Source organism: Mus caroli, unplaced genomic scaffold (assembly GCF_978045245.1).
Source record: "Mus caroli unplaced genomic scaffold, Mus_caroli_1 scaffold_20, whole genome shotgun sequence".
In the NCBI taxonomy this organism is placed as follows: Eukaryota; Metazoa; Chordata; class Mammalia; order Rodentia; family Muridae; genus Mus; species Mus caroli.
In genome coordinates this window covers 37,453,794-37,480,772 of record NW_028227275.1, presented here as the reverse complement: position 1 = coordinate 37,480,772, position 26,979 = coordinate 37,453,794, and the positions used below count along the sequence as shown (strand labels likewise).

The window sequence follows — 26,979 nt, the reverse complement described above, 5'->3', positions numbered from 1 at the left end:
CTTTTTTTTTACAGTGTTTTCTTTCTCAAAATATGTTCAGCAACAAGAGACAAACCATCACCCATAAGCGGGAAAGAAAACAAACGTCTTTCTTCATACTTTCAGAGGGGAAAAGGCAAAAGAGAGCAAAAAACATTCTTGTGATTCATATGCAACTCCCTTTCCTCCTGAGAGTGCAGCAGATTTTAGAGATGCTGGCTGCCTCCTGAGAGGAATGGACTACAAGAGCTACAGCTGTGATCTGAGCTTGCTTGCTACTGTTACTGTAAAGAGCCCACTTCACACACATGGAGGGGAGCCCCTTGCCAATAATGGACACTTAACTGCCTCAACTACCTTTTGGTCTCATTTAATCTGCCTATTTAGATACCTTTCCCCTTGCAGCCATTAAATTAGCACAGGAAAAGGATTTTACAGATCATTTGGTTCAAACCCTTCATATTCCAGATGGAAGCAAGAGAGGCTTATTAGCCAAGAGCAAGGTCACCTAGCAGGTTCTGGGCAGGCCCAGAAGTAGGTCCCACGTTCCCTATATATACTGTTCTTGTTCTGAGAAGTCATTTGTATCAAAAACTACCCAGTGACCAATATACTGTTAATTTTTCCTCTATATTATGGAGACAGGACATTACAAAGTTTCAATAAATATGCACCAATTGCTGTCACAGGAGGCATAACAATGACAACACATAGGACTCAGAGCTGACCTTGGGCAAAGTCTTCCTTGGGTATTTCTCTACTCAGCAATGGGTGCTCAGTACTGGATTTCTCAGCTCCTATGGACATACGTCTTACTCTGCAAATACCTTGTGCTAGAATTGAATTTTCTTTATTCAAAAAGGAAAAAAAAAAGAAAGAAAGGAAAGAAGGAAGGCAAGCAGGCAGTAGGTAGGCAGCCCTGATTTCTCCCAAGAACTCTTAATTCAGGACCACACATAGTGTGTGTTTGTGTGTAGATGTGTGTGTGTGTGTGTGTGTGTGTGTGTGTGTGTATGTTCTGATAGCTAAGACCTTCATATAAAATGAGTTTGTATTAGATAATCAGATAGTCAAGGACCCACTTACAAGTGAATTACTTTCCCATTCCTTATATATAGTATGCCCAAATTAAGTTAAATTTACCTTAAAGGCAAAGAAAAAAACTTAAGTTAGCATATTTGGTAATGCATGTTCACTGAATCTCAAGGGAAGCACTAGATGATTGAGCCTCCAAGTCTACACATGTCATTTCGAGTTTATGTCTTTGGTATCAATTGTAGTCTCCAACTAACTGCTTTCTTGTGTTACTCTGGGTCCTCAAAGGGAATAAAAGTGACAGAAAAACCATGTTTGTTAAAGGGGAGTTATTAGACATCCTGTTTTACAGGATGTGATGGTAGGTCAACAATGGCTGCCTCACACTGGAGAGGGGAATAATCAGTTGCTCAGTACATGAAGCTGGATGTCCCAGTGGTCCCAAGATGGAGCTGAAGGCCTGGAGGCTTCCTAGAGAGATGCTGGGGTTTGGTCTGTATTAGAACCCCAAAGAAACTGGTTCTCACATCAATGAAGGACAGCCTCTGGCAGGTACTACTCACATTTTAGGATTCGTCTTCCTGCTTCAAATAGCCTGACCAAGAAAATCTCTCAAGGAGTGCCCAACAGTTTGATTTAGTTGATTACAGATACTATCAAATTAACACATCAAGACTAGCCATCACATTTCTCTATGACAATTTTTCCTCAGCCATGGCATGTGAAGAACACATTACTCAGAGAGTCTCCTTCCCTCGCTAAAATCAGTAGTGTTAAGGCAGTGGTAGGAAATACTATAGTTGTTCTTATATCTAGTGTTTTATTGAGGTATCTGCTACCAATTTATGAATAAATAGTGTTTTCTTGATATTATTTTCTTGATATAATTGCAAAGTGATGTAGTCGCCATAGGTTTAGTTATAAGAGAATGAAAAAGACAAACAAACGCCATTATAACATAAATGGCATTATCTAGAAATTAAGGTAACAACAGGTCTTAAAGAGTAAGGCTATACCCACATTCTAATTTTTTTCCTTAAGAGGTAGCATGAAGTTTAAATCTACATTATGAATACAGCTTTTCTTTTATAAGCTGAAGTACATTATTTTGGTCCATTGAGCAAACTCATTCTTATTCATTGCCTTTTAAAGTTGACATTTAACTTCCTCAGCTGTACTGCTAGCAAACAGCAAAAGGATTTTTAATATTCAAGAGAGTAGATTTCGAACCAGCACCGGATTCTGCTGTACGTGACATCCTGTAATTAATGCACATTCACTGAAAGGAAGAATTACCTACGGAATGAGTCGAAGAGGGCTGGAAGTTGCTGACCTATTTGTTTACTTGCTCATACACACAAATCAAATTACATAAAGAAGTAATTCTTGCAGTTCTAACTAGTGCTGATTTCTAGAAGACTTGGGTTCTAAAGCATTTACGAAAATAGATTTGAAAATATTTGAATCTATAAGGCATTGAATCCCTATATCAAAAAAAAAAAAAGACAGGAATTTGGCATTCCCCTTCCCTTTATAATGTTTGGTGCAACCATAGAAAGAAACAATTTGTTGAGGATGTAACTATGACACAGCTATAGCGTATCAGTTCCCCTACAGCCCAGAACCCACAGGGGATGGAGGTCTGGCAGCCTTGCCCTTTGGAGCATGGAACTTAGCAAGAAAGACAGGAATCGAAATCATTATGCAAAAAGATGGCCAGTGCTTAGACAAAAGGGGAACACAGTGCTATGGTCACCCACAAGGAAAAATCTAACCAGGTCATAGGAATTGGGGGAGACAGTGTAAGAAGGTGGTCAGGAGAGACTACATGCTTTCAGAATTAAACTTGAAGATGTACACCAATCCTGCTTCCTCAAAATGCCATTAAAACTTCAGATTTTATTTATTTATTTAGGAATATACATACGCACGTGCACACACACAAGTAAACAGCAATTAATGGGGGGGGGAAGGCCATGAATTTGAAAGAGAGTACAGAGTATATGGGACTGTTTGGGGGGAGGAAAGAAAAGGAGAAAGCAATGTAATTATGTTATAATTTCAAAAATAAATGAATTTTTTAAAACGTTATTTTTAGCATCTTTTGGAAATTAGAGCCCACAAGAGCATAGAGAACAGAAGAGACAGGAGAAACCACCTTTTAGAGCTCAAGAGAAGAGGAATAGTTGATCCCTGGCTTAGCAATGTTAATCCTAGATCAGCAAAGAAGTTGTGAGAAAATATTTGCTTTGTAATAAAGCTCCAACCCCTCCCTCCTTCCTAGCCCCACCCCTTCTCAGCAGGAGATGTTCTCACTGGAAAAGGTAAAGGAGAAAGTCCTGGTCAACCACAAAATCTGGTGACTCTACAGTGTAGATTTAGTACTGATATCCTAGCAAAATTACCCTTGTCTTCCAGGACAAAGGCCTGTCACCCACCAGCTGAAGGACTGTGAGCCTCCCCTTGGAACCTGCCCTATGAGGCTGCTTTGAAAGAATGGCCTACTGTAGATCCCTCCGGGGAAACTGCAAGTCAGAAAGCCTCGGGGCTTCCTGTCCCACCACTAATCACAACCATAAATGACCAAAGAATGATTGCCAGCTTAGAAAAACACCTCCAGGATAGACAACTCACAGATGGAAAACTGGAATACACACACACACACACACACATATATGTGTGTGTAAAGCAGAACACATTCAGAAGAAAGAAAATCAAGAAAAATAGTTATTAATATCCCAAATGCAGAGAAAAAAATTCCTTTGGATGTGAACTTGGGTAACAAAAGAATTCAAAAGAAAGAGAAATAGATGTTACAAAATAAAGCAAAGAAAGAGAGAAAGAGAGAAGCCAAGAAAATCAGAGGGTGAAGACAAACAACGCCATCTCTAAATAAAAGACTTGCGGGACAGAGAATAGAGAATGTGGAAAAACTCCCCAGTTGCTCCTACTTTATAGAGTTTATAGAGTAGAGCATCCAGCAGAGTGGTCGGTCACAAGGCCAGCATCAGTTGCCACTGTGAACCCTGCAATACACTACTGGATACTTCTCATCATGCTCCTGAGTATATTGTGTATTTAAACATTATGAGCGATGCGGCTTCTTTAGAAAGATGAGTGGGTCAGAATGACAATTCTTGCTAACCTCAAATAAATGCATTTCTTTACCCACAAAAAAATGTCCATGTTTTGCTGTACAGTCAATTTTCTGTTCACTGCCATGCTCCTTCCTAAGACACTGTCACAAATGCCTAATTAGCAAATACTGAACCATGTACCATGAGAGGAAATGCAGGTTAGATTCCTGCAAGCCCCTGGTAGGTTTGGGTTTGGGTTTGGCTTGTTCCTATTTTGTTTAGTTAGAGACTGTGTAGCCTGCATGGCCTCAAACATGCAATCTTCCTGCCTCTGCCTTACAGCTTGCTGTGATTAGAGGTGTGAAAGAAACATCTGTAAGCCTCTGACCACACTTGATTTATTATTTCATGTGTTTGCTTAAAGACACCTCATTTAGAATATATTTGTGGTCCAGGGACAAATTGTTTTGGGAATGGCAATTCTTGCTAACTTCGAATAAATAAATTTCTTTAACCATAAAAAACCACCCATGCCTTGCTGTACAGTCAAACTCAGGTGAATTTAACTACCAACTACTCTGTAATTTTTGCCTGAATGAAACTTTTCTTAACGCCTGAATTTTCTTCCCTCCAAAAGGCATGCCACACTTAAAACATGCTCTTGTACTTAAAAACAAGACACCACACTGCCTCTACATTTAGGCAGCTTTTGGAAAATGGGACTGACAAAGGCATGAAAGTTAGCAAAGCACAACACTTAGCTACCTATGAAAAGGACACGTGCTCGTGTGTGAGAGCCTCAATAGCAACAGACTCTATTTTCTCTTTTAACCTCAGCTAGAAGTGTGTGCACAGGTGACTTGGATTATCTGCACGTGTGCAGATGGTCTCATCAGCTTCACAAAGTACTGATTTGTTTTCCCTGTTTGGGAGAAAGGTTTTACTATGTAACCCAAGCTGACCTGGAACAACACCTTCCCCAGAGCATCCCAAGTGCTAGGGATACAAGCATGTGCCATCCTGCTATCATTTCAAGATTGCAAGTAAATGCTAGAGAGTGGAAGGATTCACAAATAAGCACTGTTTTTATTTATTGCAGTCATTACTGTTACTATTGTCATTGTTGTTAGCTGGTGCTATGCCTCTTTACAGACAAAATTCTGTTGCTAAAGGTCCCAGACATCATGTAAAGGACATTGTGTTGACCTCGGGACATTCCTCACTCCAGTAAACTACGCTGTTGAATCGACACTTCATATAATCAGCAGCAGTTAAGGAACAACTTACGGCTTTCTTGGATCTGGTGGGGATTCCATCGGAACATCCCGAAAGCCCGTGGGAGGCAATTCAGGGTCCCTGTAAGCAAGACAGTAGCTTTTAAGAAATGAAGCAGGCGGTCACATTTGCCATTTCAAAGCCATTCAGAACTAATTTGGGGACGATGACTTTTATGTTTGCAATGTGTATATAATTTGAAAAACGATAATAAACCAATGAGAGATTGTATCATCTTCTGTAATTACTTTGACTGCATTTTTCAATAATTACAATATAAAGCAAAGTCTATCCAATGTACTTCTCTAGAGGGGCACTCTGCCCAGTGTAGGGCAGCAGGCATGTCTGCACATAGCTCCTTCCCTCAAGGACTCTCTGTCTGTCTCTGGAGGAATGCTCACAGAGAAATAAATACCTGTGAAAGACACTTAAAATACTCCGACTTCAAGAACAGCGGAGCAAACAATCCTGGTTAGTGACAGCTTACCTAACTCTGACTATCAGGCAATATTTCTAGGCACATTTCATACTTTACTGCTTCTAAACTTCAGAACAAGCCTCTGAAGTCAGCATTTCCATAATGCCCATTTTATACATGTGCAAACAGGATCATAGATGCCAAATAACTTTCATGAGCGAATTGTAGAAGCAATCTTCAAATGGCTGAGGTAGTAAGAAGGCTGAACCAGAAAACTATCTAAATCAAATGTGAGTTTTAGTTGAACTTTGAATAAGTCAAACCTTGACTGGTTAGGAGTTAAGGGCGAAGACTCCTTTTGCAAACAGGGTAGAGCATAAGCAGAAGTAGATGCTTGCGACCAAGCATTTGGCACGTGACTGGGATCACTTGCCTCTTTCTTATGAATCTAAAAACTAGGGTGTGGGGGTGCTACAAGCAACAGAAGAGACAATGAATACCTTTCCAAAATCCCAGGGCATAGTGTTTCCTCATCTAGCAAGCCCGTTTTCTTCTTCTCCACAAAGTCTTTGTTTACAAGAACTTGGGCCATCTGTTCACGTGCTTCTGACATCCACCTCTGGAGAAATAAAAGCCACATAAAAGAAAAATTAATCATCAACAAGGTCAGCCACTAAAATATTTCCCTACTAGGGGCATATTCGGATTTTAATTACTGACTCCACATGACATTTAAAATATGAAAAATAGCTCAGAGCCACGGACCATTTCATCATAAGCCTCTGAAAATAGCAATTCCTGTGTGGTGTTGGAAAATAAAAACCAATTAATTTCTCCCATAAAATAGGAAGTACTCATTCAACCAGGTACTGACTCTTCCTCATTTCTTTTCTTTATCCTTTTTTTTTTTTTAAATCCTTTTCAGGAGTGGTAGGTTTTTTAACTTCCTTAAGAAATCCAAAAGGGACAGAGCCGCTGAGGCAGCACCCTTTTGGGGCCTCAGACATCCGGCACCCTCCCAGCTGGAGGACAGTGGTCTGCCCTGCACGGGAGCCCTCTGCCTCAGGAGCAGGGAGCGCCATCTTGATTCCGGGACTCCACCGAACTTAGGAACTTTAGTCTGCACAGGTGAGAGTGTGCACCACAGAAGCTGACAGCTTCTGTGACCTGCCAAAGCAACACAGCATCTGGGAAAGGTCCTGTTTTGGGCCTTCTTCTTCGGCCAGGAGGAGGTCCAAACACCAGATATCTGTGCACCTTCCCTGTAAGAGGAGAGCTTGCCAGCAGAGAGTGCTCTAACCACTGAAACTCAGAGGAGAGAGCCTGTCTCCCAGGTCTGCTGATAGACTTTAATCAGAACCACCAGAAGAACAATCTCTAAACAGAGACAACTATAACAACTAACTCCAGAGATTACCAGATGGCAAAAGGTAAAAGTAAGAATCTTACTAACAAAAACCAAGACCACTCACCATCATCAGAACCCAGCACTCCCACGTTGCCCAGTCCAGGGCACCCCAACACACCGGAAAAGCTAGACCTGGATTTAAAAGCATATCTCATGATGATGGTAGAGGGCATCAAGAAGGACTTTAATAACTCACTTAAAGAATTACAGGAGAACATTGCTAAAGAGTTACAAGTCCTTAAAGAAAAACAGGATAACACAATCAAACAGGTAGAAGTCCTTAAAGAAAAACAGGAAAACACATGCAAACAGGTGATGGAAATGAACAAAACCATACTAGACCTAAAAAGGGAAGTAGACACAATAAAGAAAACCCAAAATGAGGCAACACTGGAGATAGAAACCCTAGGAAAGAAATCTGGAACCATAGATGCGAGCATCAGCAACAGAATACAAGAGATGGAAGAGAGAATCTCAGGTGCAGAAGATTCCATAGAGAACATCAGCACAACAATCAAAGAAAATGGAAAATGCAAAAAGATCCTAACTCAAAACATCCAGGAAATCCAGGACACAATGAGAAGACCAAACCTACGGATAATAGGAGTGGATGAGAATGAAGATTTTCAACTCAAAGGACCAGCAAACATCTTCAACAAAATTATAGAAGAAAACTTCCCAAATCTAAAGAAAGAGATGCCCATGAACATAAAAGAAGCCTACAGAACTCCAAATAGACTGGACCAGAAAAGAAATACCTCCTGACACATAATAATCAGAACAACAAATGCACTAAATAAAGATAGAATACTAAAAGCAGTAAGAGAAAAAGGCCAAGTAACATATAAAGGTAAGCCTATCAGAATTACACCAGATTTTTCACCAGAGACTATGAAAGCCAGAAGATCCTGGACAGATGTTATACAGACACTAAAATAACACAAATTCCAGCCCAGGCTACTATACCCAGCCAAAATCTCAATCAACGTAGATGGAGAAACCAAATTATTCCAAGACAAAACCAAATTCACACATTATCTTTCCACGAATCCAGCCCTTCAAAGGATAATAACAGAAAAAAACCAATGCAAGGACTGGAACCACGCCCTAGAAACAACAAGAAGGTAATCCCTCAACAAACCTAAAAGAAGACAGCCACAAGAACAGAATGCCAACTTTAACAACAAAAATAACAGGAAGCAACAATTACTTTTCCTTAATATCAATGGACTCAACTTCCCAATAAAAAGACATAGACTAACAAACTGGCTACACAAACAAGACCCAACATTTTGCTGCTTACAGGAAACTCATCTCAGAGAAAAAGATAGACACTACCTCAGAATGAAAGGCTGGAAAACAATTTTCCAAGCAAATGGTATGAAGAAACAAGCTGGAGTAGCCATTCTAATATCTGATAAGATTGACTTCCAACCCAAAGTCATCAAAAAAGACAGGGAGGGGCACTTCATACTCATCAAAGGTAAAATCCTCCAAGAGGAACTATCAATTCTGAATATCTATGCTCCAAATACAAAGGAAGCCACATTCATTAAAGAAACTTTAGTAAATCTCAAAGCACACATTGCACCTCACACAATAATAGTGGGAGACTTCAACACACCACTTTCACCAATGGACAGATCAGCAAACCAGTAGCCAACATCAAAGTAAATGGTGAGAAGCTTGAAGCAATCCCTCTAAAATCAGGGACTAGACAAGGCTGTCCACTTTCTCCATACCTAATCAACATTGTACTTGAAGTCCTAGCCAGAGCAATTCGACAACAAAAGGAGATCAAAGGGATACAAATTGGAAAAGATGAAGTCAAAATATCACTTTTTGCAGATGATATGATAGTATATATAAGTGACCCTAAAAATTCCACCAGAGAACTCCTAAACCTGATAAACAGCTTCGGTGAAGTATATAAAATTAACTCAAACAAATCAATGGCCTTTCTCTACACAAAGAATAAACAGGCTGAGAAAAAAATTAGGCAAACAACACCCTTCTCAATAGTCACAAATAATATAAAATATCTTGGCGTGACTCTAACTAAGGAAGTGAAAGATCTGTATAATAAAAAGAAATTATATGGAGAAAGAAAGAAATTATAGAAGATCTCAGAAGATGGAAAGATCTCCCATGCTCATGGATTGGCAGGATCAACATTGTAAAAATGGCTATCTTGCCAAAAGCAATCTACAGATTCAATGCAATCCCCATTAAAATTCCAACTCAATTCTTCAACGAATTAGAAAGTGCAATCTGCAAATTCATCTGGAATAACAAAAAACCTAGGATAGCAAAAACTCTTCTCAAGGATAAAAGAACCTCTGGTGGAATCACCATGCTGGACCTAAAGCTTTACTACAGAGCAATTGTGATAAAAACTGTGTGGTACTAGTATAGTGACGGACAAGTAGACCAATGGAATAGAATTGAAGACCCAGAAATGAACCCACACACCTATGGTCACTTGATCTTCGACAAGGGAGCTAAAACCATCCAGTGGAAGAAAGACAGCATTTTCAACAAATGGTGCTGGCACAACTGGTTGTTATCATATAGAAGAATGCAAATCGATCCATTCCTATCTCCTTGTACTAAGGTCAAGTCTAAGTGGATGAAGGAACTTCGCATAAAACCAGAGACACTGAAACTTATAGAGGAGAAAGTGGGGAAAAGCCTTGAAGATATGGGCACAGGGGAAAAATTCTTGAATAGAACAGCAATTGCTTGTGCTGTAAGATCGAGAATTGACAAGTGGGACCTCATGAAACTGCAAAGCTTCTGCAAGGCAAAAGACACCATCAATAAGACAAAAAAAACACCAACAGATTGGGAAAGGATCTTTACCTATCCTAAATCAGATAAGGGACTAATATCCAATATATATAAAGAACTCAAGTAGGTGGACTCCAGAAAATCAAATAACCCCATTAAAAAATGGGGCTCAGAACTGAACAAAGAATTCCCACCTGAGGAATACCAAATGGCAGAGAAGCACCTGAAAAAATGTTCAACATCCTTAATCATCAGGGAAATGCAAATCAAAACAACCCTGAGATTCCACCTCACACCAGTCAGAATGGCTAAGATCAAAAATTCAGGTGACAGCAGATGCTGGCGAGGATGTGGAGAAAGAGGAACACTCCTCCATTGTTGGTGGGATTGCAAGCTTGTACAACCACTCTGGAAATCAATCTGGCGGTTCCTCAGAAAATTGGACATAGTACTACCGGAGGATCCAGCAATACCTCTCCTGGGCATATATCCAGAAGATGTCCCAACTGGTAAGAAGGACACATGCTCCACTATGTTCATAGCAGCCTTACTTATAATAGCCAGAAGCTGGAAAGAACCCAGATGCCCCTCAACAGAGGAATGGATACAGAAATTATGGTACATTTACACAATGGAGTACTACTCAGCTATTAAAAAGAATGAATTTATGAAATTCCTAGCCAAATGGATGGACCTGGAGGGCATCATCTTGAGTGAGGTAACACAATCACAAAGGAACTCACACAATATGTATTCACTGATAAGTGGATATTAGCCCAAAACTTAGGATACCCAAGATATAAGATACAATTTGATAAACGCATGAAACTCAAGAAGAATGAAGACCCAAGTGTGGACACTATGCCCCTTCTTAGAATTGGAAACAATCACCCATGGAAGGAGTTACAGAGACAAAGTTTGGAGCTGTGATGAAAGGATGGGCCATCTAGAGACTGCCATATCCAGGGATCCATCCCATAATCAGCTTCCAAATGCTGACACCATTGCATACACTAGCAAGATTTTGCTGAAAGGACCCAGATATAGCTGTCTCTTGTGAGACTATGCCGGGGCCTAGCAAACACAGAAGTGGATGCTCACAGTCAGCTAGTGGATGGATCACAGGGCTCCCAATGGAGAAGCTAGAGAAAGTACCCAAGGAGTTAAAGGGATCTGCAACCTTATAGGGGGAACAACATGATGAACTAACCAGTACCCCAGAGCTCTTGTCTCTAGCTGCATATGTATCGAAAGATGGCCTAGTTGGCCATCACTGGAAAGAGAGGCCCATTGGACTTGCAAACTTTATATGCCCCAATATAGGGGAATGCCAGGGCCAAAAGAATGGGAATGGGTGGGTAGGGAAGTGGGGGGCGGTATGGGGGACTTTTGGGATAGCATTGGAAATGTAATTGAGGAAAATACGTAATAAAAAAATATTAAAAATTTTAAAAAAATGAAAAAAAAAAGAAATGTTATTTGTAACCAGTTTGTTAGGAAAATCTGCGTAAATAAACAATTAAACTTGAAAAAAAAAAAAAAAGAAATCCAAAAGGTTTTCAGGGTCTTCCAATTTATCATGATCAGGGTTGTTCCTTCTCTTCCAAGGGGCAATTCAAGGGATTATCAAGCAAGTACTACTGTGAGGGATCATCTGCAAATTACAAGGTACACTGACTTAGACCCTGCGAGGAAGCATTGTGGGGAGCATCCAGGGGATCTTAGAAACGGAAGTTCTTGTTTCTAAGAGTAGGAGACTGTCTTAAGGTAAGGACTCAGTATTTTTCCCATACAACTGCAGACAACCAGAACTCTAGAGGCTCAGCACAGAGGAGCAGAATTTATCACTAAGAAAATGCATTGTCTTCCTAGCCCAGAAGACTATATTTCTTTCCCAAGACAGCCAGCGAGACTCCAAAATACATTATACGCCAAAGGATACGTTATTTAAAAATAAAATAGAGTAGAGGAAGCCAATCTTTGAAAACCTGAAATCTTTCATTGCAGAATTATCACAGTTATAGTCAAAGGCATAGTTATGGTACAGTTTGGTGAACACAAGCTCTGCTGCAGCCACTCAAGGTAATTGTAACCAGTGTCTTTGGCCATGGTTCCCTGATCTAGGCCACGGCCTTCTGGACTCTTGGCTTCTCTGACCACGGATCTCAGAAGACCACAACCTCCAGAATCGCATGACTTCCCTGGAACACTTTGCCAGCTCTGACCCACATGCTCAGATCTGTTTATTCTTGGATTCTCCTACTCACAAATTAGGAGCAAGGAAAACTGTATTAAACCTTATATATCTTAACAAAAATAATATATATATATATATATATATTTCAATGTATCTTAGGAGGAAGGTGAGAAGACATTATGTTCGAAGGTATAAGATTTTGAAAATTAATTTCCTATGGCTGAAGAGAAGGCTCAGCGGTTAAAAGGACTAGTTTCTCTTCCAGAAGGACCTGGATTCAATTCCCAGCACCCACATGGCATCTCACAATTGTCTATAACTCCAGTTCCCAGGGATCTAGCACCCTCAACACAGACATACATGTAAGTTATATACCGATGCACATAAAAACAAATTAATTTTAAAAATTTATCTTCCTAACCTTCTGAAGGTTATAGGAAGCAAAGGCGTTTCCAGATGCGGAAAGTTTTAAGGGTCTACATCAGTGTTAGATTATAGCAAGTGGTGGACAAAGAGGTAAAGAAGCTGTCTGTCCACAGAGCCTACTCAACACCCCTGTATACGAGAGGCAAATGTTACCCACTGCCACTCGGTGTTGCTTCCTCCTCTTCTTCAGTAATAGAGCCTCATATTTCAGCTGGACTCGTGGAGTCATGGACTACATTTTCCAGCCTTCCCTGATACTTTGACAAGGTATACACTGTACTACAGAGCACTAGTGGAAGTCATTTATACCGCTTCCTGGGGGCAGTCTCTTATATTTCTGTTCCTGCTACACAGAAGGTGACCACTGCGATTGGTATCCAGCAGCCATTCTGGATCTTTCTCAAGGAATAGCAGAGCAGAAAGCTACAAGGAATAGGATTCTTGTGACCATCTGTGAAACTTCCATACTAGTTTTGGTCTGCTCTCTCCCAGACTTTTTACATGAGAGTATAGAACCTTATGTGAACAGCCTCTGTTGATTTCTGGGTCTGGGTGCTCGTAGCCAAATCTAATTCTACACCATCTTAGTGTGAAAATCACTTTAGAAACTAACATAAGCATAATTCATAAAAGCGCTTCCATATGTTCAAAAGTTTTTTGGGGATATATACATCACAAACTTGAGATTGGCAATTTGGTACATGAGCTAGCTAAATCAACACAGCAAAAACGCAGGGATAATCACTAAAATTTCCATGTGATTTACATAATAAAGTCTAGCTTGAGTCAAGTGATACTATTTTTTAAAAATCAAATGTTTCCAAGAAGCTCATTTCAGAATATCATTAATATTTCCTGTTTGCTTGAGTCAACTTTTTTAAGATCCTAATTTCTTAATTCCCACGATAAACTCCTCCATCTGTGCTGCACTTAAGAAAACCCAGTATAAAGTCTGTCTAACAGGTTATAGAGAATGGGAAGGTCTGTAATAACTCCCTCACACGTTACACAGGATAGGGGAAATGAGAAGGTCCCATTATGACTTCCTCATACATTCCACATGGGAGGGAAGCTAGCACCCTGCTTAGTGTGGTCTATATCCCAGTGGCTAGGCTCATGTCAGAAGTTCCTCCACTGAGTTCTTCTTGATTCCTATAAGGCTTAAGAATGCATCGTCCTCTGACTCCTCTGACTTCCCACAGGCTGCTTCTGGAACCTTCTATGCTGTAGTCCTTTGACAAATATGAGCAAAAGCCCAACCTGCAAGGGACACTTAAGTTCACTGTGTGATATTCTCAAGGCCTTAACTCCTACAGTTTACCCTTCCAGGTGTACTGACTACCTTTGTTCCTCCACTCTCCAAATACTTTTGGCCAGTTCTTCTCAATTTCAACTTGTTTGTTTATTTTCAAATGCTCTGGTGAGTAAGAGGTCAAAACAGTGAAATCTAATTATTGCCCAAATACTACTCACGGTCTGTATGAGTAGCATGTCACCTCAAATTGGAATAAAGATGTGATCTTAGTTCTTTGGTTGCTAACAAAGAAGGTCTTTTTAAAAATTTTTTATTGGATAGTTTATTTACACTTTAAATGTTATTCCCTATCCTGGTTTCCCCTCCAAAAACTCCTTATCCCATCACCCTCCCCTGCTCACCAACACACCCACTCCCAATTCCCTGTCCTGGCATTCTCCTACACTGGGGCATAGAACCTTCACAAGACCAAAGGCCTCTCCTCCCATTAAAGTCCCACAAGGCCATCCTCTGATAGATATGCAGCTGGAGCCATTGGTCCCTCCACATGTACTCTTTGGTTGGTGGTTTAGTCCCTGGGAGCTCTGGGGTTACTGGTTGGTTCATATTGTTGTTCCTCCTATGGGGCTGCAAACCCCTTCAGCTCCTTTGGTCCTTTCTGTAGCTCCTCCATTGGGGACCCTATGCTCAGTCCAATGAATGACTGTGAGAATCCACCTCTGTAATTGTCAAGGCACTGGTCAAGCCTCTCAGGAGACAGCTATACCAGGTTCCTGTCAGCAAGCACTTCTTGGCATCTGCAATAGTTTCTGAGTTTGGTAACTGTATATGGGACATATCCCCAGGTGGGGCAGTCTCTGGATGGCCTTTCCTTCAGCCTCTGCTCCACACTTTGTCTCTGTATCTCCTCACATGGGTATTTTGATCCCCCTTCTAAGAAGGACTGAAGTATCCACACTTTGTTCTTCGTTCTTGTTGAGCTTCATGTGGTTTGTGAATTGTATTTTGGGTATACAAAGAAGGTCTTATTTAAGCCTGTCAAGTAGTACTTTTAATCAAGGATGAAGTTTTTGGCATCATTTCCAAAAACCATCATCATCATCACCACCATCAAATAGTAATAATAACAAGAAGAAGATATTGCAAAAAAAATCTTTTATTTAATAATCACCAGCTCTTTCATTCCAGTATTCCCAGACTTCCTTTTAATCTTGCTGTAGTCTCCAGAAGGCTCCTCCTCCCATTCCACCTCCATTCCCTGGGGACTCTGCCTCTTGGTGTGGACCCAGGGTCTCATGAGCTCTTTCCTGATGCTCTTTCTGACTCCTACCCCATTTCCATTCCTTTGTGTCACCTAGATACCTGAAGATACTCTCTACTAGGTACTGACCTGCCATTACATTTTCCCAGGATCTAGAGTAGGCAACAGCAACCAAAGAGCTGAGCACCCAACAAAGACAAGAGCAGATAGGCACACCATCAAACATCCCAAACATCACAGCTACAGATGCCTAAATCTCAGCACAAAAAGTACAGACATGAGCAACCACAACAAGAAGACACCAACCTTATTGCAATAGGCTAAATGAAAAACAATTTAGCTGAAGTACAAGACAAGTACTTTGAAATAACAATTCAAATGTGTTCAAAGAGTTTAAAGACAATAAGAAGAAGTGTCTTCAGGAAAATACAAACTATTGAATGAAATAATGAAGATATTTCAAGACATGAAAGTATACTTAAGAAAGAAATAGAATCACAAAAGAAAATCCAAACAAATAAAAGTGGAAATGAAAAACTTAAGAGTGTCAAACAAAAACCCAAGAGATAAGCTTCATCAACAAATTACAAGGCACAGAAGAGAGAATTTCAAGTCTGGAGACAGAAGAAATAAATATCCCAGTCCAAATATATATGTATATACACACACACACATACACACACACACACACATATATATATATATATATATATATATATATATATATATATATCCAGGCACTAAACCTTCAGGAAACCTGGGACACTAGATGTATTAGTCAGGGTTTTTATTGTTGTGAAGAACATGGTAAGTTATAAAGAAAACATTTCATTAGGGTTGCCTTACAGTTTCAGAGGTTTAGTCCATTATCATCATATCATGATAACATGCAAGCAGACGTGGTGCTGGAGGAGCCTAAAGTTCTACATCTTGATCCAAAAATAGTAGAAAGAGGCTATGTGCCATACTGGGAAGGCCTTGAGCATCTTCGAGACCTCAAAGCCTGCCTCTTCAATGGCGCATTTCCTCCAACAAAGCCACACCTACTCCAACAAGGCCACATCTCCTAATAGTGCTACTCCCCAAGGGCCAAGCATACTGGGGTCATACCTATTCAAACTACCATATTCCACTCTTTGCCCCCACCCATAGACTTATAGCCATAACATAATGCAAAATATATTTAGTCTATATTCCAAAGTCCCCATAGTCTATTACAGTCTCAACAATGTTTAAAAGTCCAAAGTTCAAAGTATCTTCTGAGACCAATCCCCTATAAAAATCAAAATCAAAAGTCAAATCACATACTTCCAACATATCATGGCACAGAATATATATTACTGTCCCAAGATGTATGGAAAGGAACATAGTGAGAAAATACTGAACCAAAGCAAGACCAAAAAATCAGCTGGGCAAACTCCAAACTCAGCATCTCCATGTCTGAGGTCAAAATGCTCTTCAGATCTCCAACTGCTTTCAGCATTGTTGACTGCTTTTTCATGGGCTAGTTCCACTCCCTGTTCGCAGCTTTCTTTGGCAGGTATCCCATGGCTCTGGCATCTCTAACCTCCTGCCTGAGGTCTCCAAGGCAATCCAGACTTCACCATCACAACTTCACACAATGGTCTTTCTGTGCCTCCATGCAGGGACACCCCTGCAACATGCCTGGCCTTAGCAACTTTCCTCAGTCATGGAGGGAGATTCCATATCCCCTGTCTTTCTAGGCCTTCATGGAGGGAAACCCCTGCTACACACATGCCATAACCCTTTTATTCTAATCTTTACTCTAAACCCAGAATTACGTGTATACTGGCTAGTTTTGTGTGTCAACATGACACAATTAGAGAGGAAGAAGCCTCTGATGAGAAAATGCCTCTGTGATATCCAGATGTAAGGCATTTTCTAAATTAGTAATCAGGGGGAGAGTGCCCAGCCTATGGTGGGTGGTACTGCCTGGGTTCTAGAAGAAAGTAGGCTAAGTAATTCATGGGAAGCAAGCCAGTAAGCAGCACCCTCCCTGGCCTCTGCATCAGTTTTTGCCTCCAGGTTCCAGTGGTGCTTGAGTTTCTGTCCTGGGAGAGAGAAATCCGGCCTACACAGGGCCACAACCCTCTTCCGGTCAGAAAAGCACCAGGGCAGCTGGGGCGCAGGGTCTGCTGACACTCGCCAGCTACCCACAACACCCGCCACAGGATCTTAAGACTTCTGGTGAGTGGAGCACAGCTTCTGCTCCAATCCAATTGCGCGGGACCTGAGACTGCATTAGTTAGGGAAGCAGAAACCAGCCTGAGTAGGGCCACAGGCCTCATCCGGCCGGATCAGCGCCGGGGTAGCGGGAGTGCAGGGTTGCCTGACACCCGCCAGCTACCCACGACCCCCGCCGCAGGATTTTGGGACTGCTGGTGAGTGGAACACAGCTTCTGCTCCAATCTTTAAACAGTGACAACGATAACAACTAACCCCAGAGATTACCAGATGGTGAAAGGTAAACGTAATAATCTTACTAACAGAAACCAAGACCACTCACCATCATCAGAACCCAGCACCCCCACTTCGCCCAGTCCAGGGCACCCCAACACACCGGAAAAGCTAGACACAGATTTAAAAGCATATCTCCTGATGATGATAGAGGACTTCAAGAAGGACTTTAATAACACACTTAAAGAAATGCAGGAGAACACTGCTAAACAGGCAGAAGACAATAAAGAGGAAGCACAAAAATCCCTTAAAGAATTGCAGGAGAACACAGCTAAAGAGTTACAAATCCTTAAAGAAAAACAGGATAACATAATCAAACAGGTAGAAGTCCTTACAGAAAAACAGGAAAACACATCCAAACAGATGATGGAAATGAACAAAACCATACTAGACCTAAAAAGGGAAGTAGACACAATAAAGAAAACCCAAAATGAGGCAACGCTGGAGATAGAAACCCTAGGAAAGAAATCTGGAACCATAGATACGAGCATCAGCAACAGAATACAAGAGATGGAAGAGAGAATCTCAGGTGCAGAAGATTCCATAGAGAACATCGGCACAACAATCAAGGAAAATGTAAAATGCAAAAAGATCCTAACTCAAAACATCCAAGAAATACAGGACGCAATGAGAAGACCAAACCTACGGATAATAGGAGTGGATGAGAATGAAGATTTTCAACTCAAAGGACCAGCAAACATCTTCAACAAAATTATAGAAGAAAACTTCCCAAATCTAAAGAAAGAGATGCCCATGAACATACAAGAAGCCTACAGAACTCCAAATAGACTGGACCAGAAAAGAAATACCTCCCGACACATTATAATCAGAACAACAAATGCTCTAAATAAAGATAGAATACTAAAAGCAGTAAGAGAAAAAGGCCAAGTAACATATAAAGGCAAGCCTATCAGAATTACACCAGATTTTTCACCAGAGACTATGAAAGCCAGAAGATCCTGGACAGATGTTATACAGACACTAAAAGAACACAAATTCCAGCCCAGGCTACTATACCCAGCCAAACTCTCAATTAACATAGATGGAGAAACCAAAGTATTCCACGAGTTTCTGTCCTGACTTCCTCCAGTGATGGACTATGATCTGGACGTGTAAGTCAAATAAACCCTTTCCTCTCCAACTTGCTTTTTTGGTCATAGAGTTTTACCACAGCAATAGAGATCCTAATTAAGACAATGAGGGTAAAGCTGCCAATTCTGTTGCTTGTTGGAGATGGAGCACACACACACACACACACACACACACACACACACACACACACCGTTCAATTACATCTTCACCAATTTTTCAGTTTTTGATGGTTTTCTTCATCACCAAGCTTGGCTGTTCGTTCGGGAATGTGTGCTATAGACTAGGTTGGCCTTGAACTCAGAGATCTGCATGCCTCTGTTTGGAAATCCTTGAATTAAAGGTGTGTACCATCACACCTAGACCTAAGATTTTCTTTAATTCCTTTTCATAAGATGCAAGCTTACCTGGGTAGGGTCTTGGCCTGAGGTCACTGTTGTTAGTTATATTGAATCTCAATCTGAAGCTTCTACCCTGCCTTTGATTATTAAGTTTCCAGATAAAACACACAATCTTTATATTATAATAAGCCTTTATTAGCACTAATGTTGGGCCGATATCTATGCTCTACGCTATTAAAATCTATCTCCTAAAAAAAAAATCTATCTCCTATTGATAGCCCCTAGGTATTACTTACTTTGTTTTATCTGGGCTGCTCTTAACTCCAATTGGCCATCCCTCATGGCCATGCTTTCTTGACTCCTAACTCCCCTCTCCTCTCTCCTGTCTTTCTCTCTGTCTCTGTCTCTGTCTCTCTCTGTCTGTCTCTGTCTCTGTCTCTGTCTCTGTCTCTCTCTCTCTCTCTCTCTCTCTCTCTCTCTCATGGTTCTCCTCTGACATCAAGCCCAGGAACCCCAAACCACCTCTATGTCTCTTCTGCCCAGCTATTGGCTGTTGGCATCTTTATTCACCAATCAGGGATAACTTAGGGGACAAGATCACATAGCATCACTTGGGTTTACATGTGGTTTCTGGAAGCAACCAGTATTTAGCACAGCAAAAGACCAAACCTCAACATTTCACCGCTCCCTTAATTTCATTGACTAACTTTAATCTGTCTATCTCCTTGAACACAGGATTTAGCTCCATGCCACTCACTTCCTGGTGTTCTTTTAATCATGAACCTTGCATTTTGTATTTTTCCTTGAACCCCTTGATATGTTTCATGAAATACTCTTCATAAGAGTGAAACACAGGATAGAGTCTATACTACACTCTTGAGATTTCTTTCTTTCTTTTTCTTTTTCTTTTTCCTTTTCTTATTTTTTTTTTTCTTTTTTTGACAGGGTTTCTCTGTGTAGCCTTGGCTGTCCTGGAACTCACTCTGGAGACCAGGCTGGCCTTGAACTCAGAAATTCACCTGCCTCTGCCTCCCAAGTGTTGGGATTAAAGGCGTGCACCATTGCCAATGGAATTCATCTAAATTTCTTCAGACTAATTTAAATATCAGGCAGACTCTTCAGACAAGGGCAAAAAGCAGGCACATTCTTCAGCAAAATATCAAAAGAATGGTATCTAGGCAGCATACTAAAATTCTTCTCTGAAGTCTTTTGAGCCGGACCCCCACAGTTTAAATCATGTTCAGCACCACTGTCTGCCATGTTTCTAACAATTCAGCTGATTAAGTCCCACTTAAAACTTACTTTTCTTTTCTCTTCTTTCTCTTCTTCTTCTTTCTTCTTCTCCTTCTCCTCCTCCTCCTTCTCCTCCTCCTCCTCTTCCTCCTCCTCCTCCTTCTTCTCCTCCTCCTTCTCCTCCTCCTCCTTCTCCTTTTCTCCTTCTCCTCCTTTTCCTCCTTTCTCTTTTTCTCCTTTCTCCTTTTCCTCCTTTCTCCTTTTTCTCCTTTCTCCTTTTTTCCTTTCTCCTTTTTCTCCTTTCTCCTTTTTCTCCTTTCTCCTTTTCTCCTTTCTTCTCTCTCCTTTCTCTCTCCTTTCTCTCTCCTTTCTCTCTCCTTTCTCCTCCTCCTCCTCCTCCTCCTCCTCCTTCTTCTTCTTCTTCTTCTTCTTCTTCTTCTTCTTCTTCTTCTTCTTCTTCTTCTTCTTCTTCTTCTTCTTCTTCTTCTTCTTCTTCTCCTCCTCCTTCTTCTCCTCCTTCTCCTCCTCCTTCTCCTCCTCCTTCTTCCTCTTCTTCTTCTTCCTCCTCTTCTCCTCTTCCTCCTCCTCCTTCCTTCTTCCTTCTTCTTCCTTCTTCCTCCTTCTTCCTTCTTCTTCCTTCTTCTTCCTTCTTCTTCCTTCTTCTTCCTTCTTCCTCCTTCCTCCTTCCTCCTTCCTCCTTTCTTCTTCTTCTTCTTCTTCTTCTTCTTCTTCTTCTTCTTCTTCTTCTTCTTCTTCTTCTTCTTCTTCTTCTTCTTCTTCTTCTCCTCCTCCTTCTTCTCCTCCTTCTCCTCCTCCTTCTCCTCCTCCTTCTTCCTCTTCTTCTTCTTCTTCCTCCTCTTCTCCTCTTCCTCCTCCTCCTTCCTTCTTCCTTCTTCTTCCTTCTTCTTCCTTCTTCCTTCTTCTTCCTTCTTCTTCCTTCTTCCTCCTTCCTCCTTCCTCCTTCCTCCTTCCTCCTTCCTCCTTTCTTCTTCTTCTTCTTCTTCTTCTTCTTCTTCTTCTTCTTCTTCTTCTTCTTCTTCTGGTTTTTCAAGACAGGGTTTCTCTGTGAAGCCCTTGTCCTGACATCCACTTTGTAGAACAACTTGGCCCCAAACTCAGATATGTGCCTATCTTTGGCTCATAAGTTCTAGGATTAAAGGCATGAGCCACCACTACCTGGCTCCAGTGTTTTTTATATGCAAAGTCCCCAAATCCACAATCCTCCAAACAAAAGCATGTTCAGGACTATCACAGAAATACCCTACTCCTGGCACCAACTTCTATATTGGTTAGGAGTTCCACATCTGTGAAGAAACAACAAGACCATGACAACTCTTATAAAGAAAAGATTTAATTAGGGCTGGATTACAGTTGCAGAGGTTTAATCCATTATTGTCAAGGCAGTAAGCATGGCAGTGTTCATACAGACATAGTGCTGGAGGAACAGAGAGTTTTTAAATCTTGATCTGAATGCAGAAGAAGGATACTGTGTTTTACACTGGACAGATCTTGAGCATATATGAGACCTTAAAGACCATCACACAGTAGCATACTTCTTCTAATGAGGCCATACATACTCCAACAAAGCCATACTTCCTAATAGTGCCACTCCCTATAGGCCAAGCATTCACACACATGAGTATATGGGGGCCAAACCTATTCAAACTACCACACTAGAAAAAGACCAAAAGTATGAACAATGGGAATAGAGGAAAGAAAAAAAACACAGGTCAAAGGTACAAAAAAAATAGTTTTGAAAAGTCTTAGAAGAAAATTTCTCCAATCTAAAGGAAGAAATGCCTATTAAGATACAAGAAGCTGAGTAAATACCAAGTAGATAGGATTAGAAAAAAAATATTCCCTACAACACATAATAGCCAAAACTCTGAATGTTCAAAACAAAGAAAGTGAAAAAGACCACATTATGTATAAAGTCAACACATTAGAATAACACCTGACTCTTCAGTAGAAATTCTAAATGCCAGAAGGGCCTGGATAAATGCTTTAAAAACTCAAGAAACTGCAGATGCCAGCTCAGACTACTATCCAGCAAAAGTATCAATCACAATAGATGAAGAATGAAAAACAAATTTAAGCAGGATCAAGCTACAAATCTGTCTCTACAGAAAGCACTAAAAGAAAAACTTTAGTCTGAAAAAGTTAACTATGCCCAAGAGGACACAAGGAATAAATAATACCAGAATAATAAATCAAAAAAGAAGAGGGAATCCCATACCATAAAAACAAAACAACAGGAATCAATAACTACAGATCATTGATAACTCAATATTAATGGCCTCAATTCTCCCAATAAAAAGGCATATATTGACAGATTGTGTTAAAAAAATTAGGACCCAGCCGGGCGTGGTGGCGCACGCCTTTAATCCCAGCACTCGGGAGGCAGAGGCAGGCGGATTTCTGAGTTCGAGGCCAGCCTGGTCTACAGAGTGAGTTCCAGGACAGCCAGGACTACACAGAGAAACCCTGTCTCGAATAAAAAAAAAAAAAAACAAAAAAAAAAACCAACCAAACAAACAAAAAAAATAGGACCCATTTTTTGCTTATCAAAGAAAGACACTTCACTATCAAGGGTATACATCATTTTAATAAAAAAAATATGGAAAAAGGTATTCCAAGCAAATGGACCCAAGAAAGCAGATGCCACTATCCTGTATCTAGCAAAATAGACCTCAACCCAAAACTAATCAGGGGAGACAGGGAAGGACACTACATACTCACTTAAAGAATTCACCAAGGAATATTATAATTCCAAATTTTTATGTTTATAACATAAAAACAACCAAGTTCATAAAAGAGACATTTCTATAGCTAAAATAGGATATTTCTATTCACATATGATGTGGGTGACTTCAATATACCACTATATTCCAAGGATATAGTTTCTTTTCAGTAACTCATGAAGCTTTCTCCAAAATTGAACACATACCTAGACACAAAGTGTCAACATATAAGAAAATTGAAATAAACTCTTGAATCCTCTCAGAGTACTGTGAATTAAAGCTGGATAACAACAACAAAAGAAACAGCAGAAAGTACACAAACTCCTAGAATCTAAACAACTCATCACTGAATGAAAATTGGGGGAAGAGAGAAATCAAGAAAAAAATAAATTTTTTGAACTGAATGAAAATAAAACCCAACATACCCAACCCTGTAGAACATGATGAAGGCAGCTCTAAGAGGTGAATTCACAACACTAAAGTCTACATAAAAACTGGAGAAATCTTATACTAGCCACTTAATGACACATTTGAAAGCTCTACAATAACAAGAAGAAATAATATCTAAAAATAGTAGTTGGGAAAAAATAATCAAACTCTGGGCTGAAATCAATGAAATAGAAACAAATAAGCAAAAAACAACAACCAAACAATCAAAAATCAATAAAATTAAGAGTTGGTTCTTTCTTTGTTGTTGTTGTTGTTTTGTTTGGTTTGTTTGTTTGTTTTTTCTGAGACAGGGTTTCTCTGTGTAGCCCTGGCTGTCCTGGAACTCACTCTGTAGACCAGGTTGGCCTCGAACTCAGAAATTCGCCTGCCTCTGCCTCCCAAGTGCTGGGATTAAAGGAGTGCACCACCACCACCCGGCAAGAGTTGGTTCTCTGAGAAACTCAATAAGATTGATAATTAGCAAAATTATCCAAAAGACAAAGAGATAATATCCAAATTAATATAATTAGAAATGAAAAGTGAATATTACAACAGAGACCAAGGAAATCCAGAGACTCATAAGAACATTCTCTTTCATAATAACCAGAAATTGGATCATGAAAAATGCAGTACATGTATGCAAATGGAATATTATTCAGCTATTAAGAAAAAAAAGAAAAGTAAAATTATTAAATTTTCAGGTGAATGGGTAGAGCTAAAAACAATCATCTTAAATGAGGTAACCCAGACTCCAAAAGAGAGTTACTGTTGTTTTTCTCTTATATGTGGATGTTGATTTATAAGCCTTTGATGTGTGTGCTACAATCCTAATAACCACTGAAGTCAGGGACTGAGAAAGGGACCAAGTGGGAGGAGAGGATCTCTCAAGGAAGGAGAGTTAGAATATGATGCGGTGAGCTAGTAACGGTGACACTAGAAAAGCAGAATTAAATAAGGAGAGGAGTTAGGAGAGAAGAGTAAAGTAAGGAGTATAGCATGGGACAACTAACAATAAAGATCATATGGAAATCTACTATTGTGGGTGCTTCATAAACCATATATATATATATATATATGAAAGGACTGTAAATGGAGTCACCAAATAACAGGGAGTACAATGTACCAACTAGACATCTTATGCCACCAGGTAAAACTTCCTGTTCTAGGAATAGGTTAAGAGTCTCCGTGGAAGCTCCAAACTTCACAGGCTATTGCCAAGGCTATTGGTTGCTCTCCACAACTTGATAATAAGGTCCTGTTGCTGAAGGCAACATTGATGTCATTGAACACAGAGACATCAAGCTGGTGTTTAGCTAGAAGCTGTACCCCTACTGAATAGTATTCCTGGTACTAGTTACTCTGCACACTATTAGAGGGAAAAGGTAATCACGAACCCAGCTACAAACCCAAAACCTACAACTGACTCACTGGAAAGACATGCTGGTGAAAGAGAGGAACAGATGTCATGGTAGTAACCAACCTCTCTTGATGAATTTAGGGCCCACTCCATGAGATCAAACCTCTATTTCCAAAGGAACCAAAACCTGAGATTAGATAGGTCATGGCCCTAAAGGAAAATCTTCTACTATTATCCTGCTAAAGGAATATAGCAATAAAAGGACTCCTACTGATATAGTGCCTTTCTCAACCCACACCAGAGAAACTTTTTGCAATCAATTAGAACTAACAAAAAGACCCACAACTGGAGAGTGTGCAGATGTGAGAGACTTTGGAGCACTCAGACATAAATAAAATTTCTTCACCAAACCCCTCCTCTCATCCACAATATGATATACATATTTATAAACTCAGACTATGGTAGCATGCTCAATACCTGAACAGGTTCAAGCCACACAGCTTCCCATTGCTAAGAAGGTGAAGTGAACAGAGGGTCCTACCACTAATCAAAAAACTGTAGGCAGCCGATGCCTAAAAGATGGCGCTGGTCTCTGGTACACCACAACACCACTGAGCAGGCACTAGCCCGAATCTGGCGCCAACCCCTCCCGAGCAGGTGCATGCAAATTAAGGTGCTGGCAGACTGACCAATCCCAGGAGGACACATAGCCCTCCCCCGTGCTGGGGTGTATATAAGCAGTCCTCCCTGGGTTCCCGGGGTTCCCGTAGCATCGAGGTGTTCCTGCAATAAAGCTGTTGAGAAGAATCCGACCGTGTTGCATTTTCCTTGCCGGACGAGGTGGGCGCAACAAAAAACTATCTGTAACTGATTCCTGCTGGCAAAGGGAAAACTGGTCTTCTCCAGTGGAGTCTCACTGGGTATATTAACCACACTTCAGAGCAACTCTCTCACCCCAGAGTAGTGAACCACATCAAAATAAAGACAGTGGTATTCTTAGGAACTTTTTCATTTTTCTGTGTTTTGGTGTTCTTTTGACTTATTGGTCTATTGCCTGTGTGTATTGATGTTGTTGTTGTTGTTATTGGTAGGGTTTCTTTGCTTCATTTTCGGTTTTTATTATTTTCCTTTTGTTCCTTGTGGTTTCTATTCATTTGCTTGTTTGTTTTCGAGAGAGGAGAGAGCAGACACGTGAAATTGGATGGGGAGGGGGTGGGAGGAGATGGCAGGAGTTAGGGAAGGTGACACATGATCAAAATACATTGAATGAAATATTTTTAATTAAAAATAAGAAGTTAAAAATGAAAAAAAATACAACCTGCTCCATCTGTTAAAAAAAAAATGTTAAAAATCACCAGAAAGGCCGTTCTTGTTTCTGAAGAGTTGTACTGTCCTTGGAGACTTTAGCCCATCTCCACATCTAGGCTAACTCAGAATGGAAAGAACTTCAGAGAGGTTCCCACGAGTAAAAGCACCCTTGTTGCTCTTTCTCTTCCAGTCCCAGGCGCTGCAGGAGCCGCGGGTTACCGAGCAGACATGGCCAAGTCCAAGAACCACACCACACACAACCAGTCCCGCAAATGGCACAGAAACGGCATCAAGAAACCCTGGTCACAAAGATACGAATCTCTTAAGGGGGTTGACCCCAAGTTCCTGAGGAACATGCGCTTGGCCAAGAAGCACAACAAGAAAGGCCTGAAGAAGATGCAGGCCAACAATGCAAAGGCAGTGAGTGCGCGTGCAGAGGCCATCAAGGCCCTGGTGAAGCCTCATCAAGCCCATGATGCCAAAAGGCCCCAAACTCAAGGGGCTGGCTATCATTGCTCACCCTAAGCTTGGGAAGCAGATTCGAAGCTACATGGCCAAGGGTCAGAGGCTCTGCCAACCGAAGCCTAAGGTTCAAACCAAGGCAGGGGCCAAAGCTCCAGCTAAGGCCCAGGCTTCAGCTCCAGCTCAGGCCACCAAAGGTGCCGAGGTCCCTGTGAAGGCCTCATAGAAAAGGCTCCTGCCAGTGTGAAGACAGACGGACTGCTGTGACACACCTCCCCACACACTATTTGCTGATGACCAGTGTCCTATGCTGTTCTTACAAATAAACTCAGGCAAGATCTGTTAAAAACAAAACAAAACAAAACAAAACAAAAACCACCCTTGTTTTGAACAAATATGACTCATAGAACACATCAGAAA

At 40.7% G+C, this 26,979-nt stretch overlaps 1 protein-coding gene and 1 pseudogene across 2 annotated transcripts in view; one reads left to right on the top strand and one right to left on the bottom strand.

The window, feature by feature from the left end:
• Nucleotides 1-26,979, bottom strand: part of Cfap95 (cilia and flagella associated protein 95) — a 102,275-nt gene that overhangs the window by 27,483 nt on the left and 47,813 nt on the right. For both annotated transcript variants that reach the window (XM_029472704.2, XM_021152161.2), the window contains exons 3-4: nucleotides 6,285-6,403; nucleotides 5,379-5,447 (exon numbers count right to left, since the gene is read on the bottom strand). In XM_029472704.2, the coding sequence (XP_029328564.1) occupies nucleotides 5,379-5,447; nucleotides 6,285-6,403 (188 nt within the window). The remainder of the gene's footprint in view (nucleotides 1-5,378; nucleotides 5,448-6,284; nucleotides 6,404-26,979) is intronic.
• Nucleotides 26,302-26,890, top strand: LOC110285769 (large ribosomal subunit protein eL29 pseudogene; annotated as a pseudogene).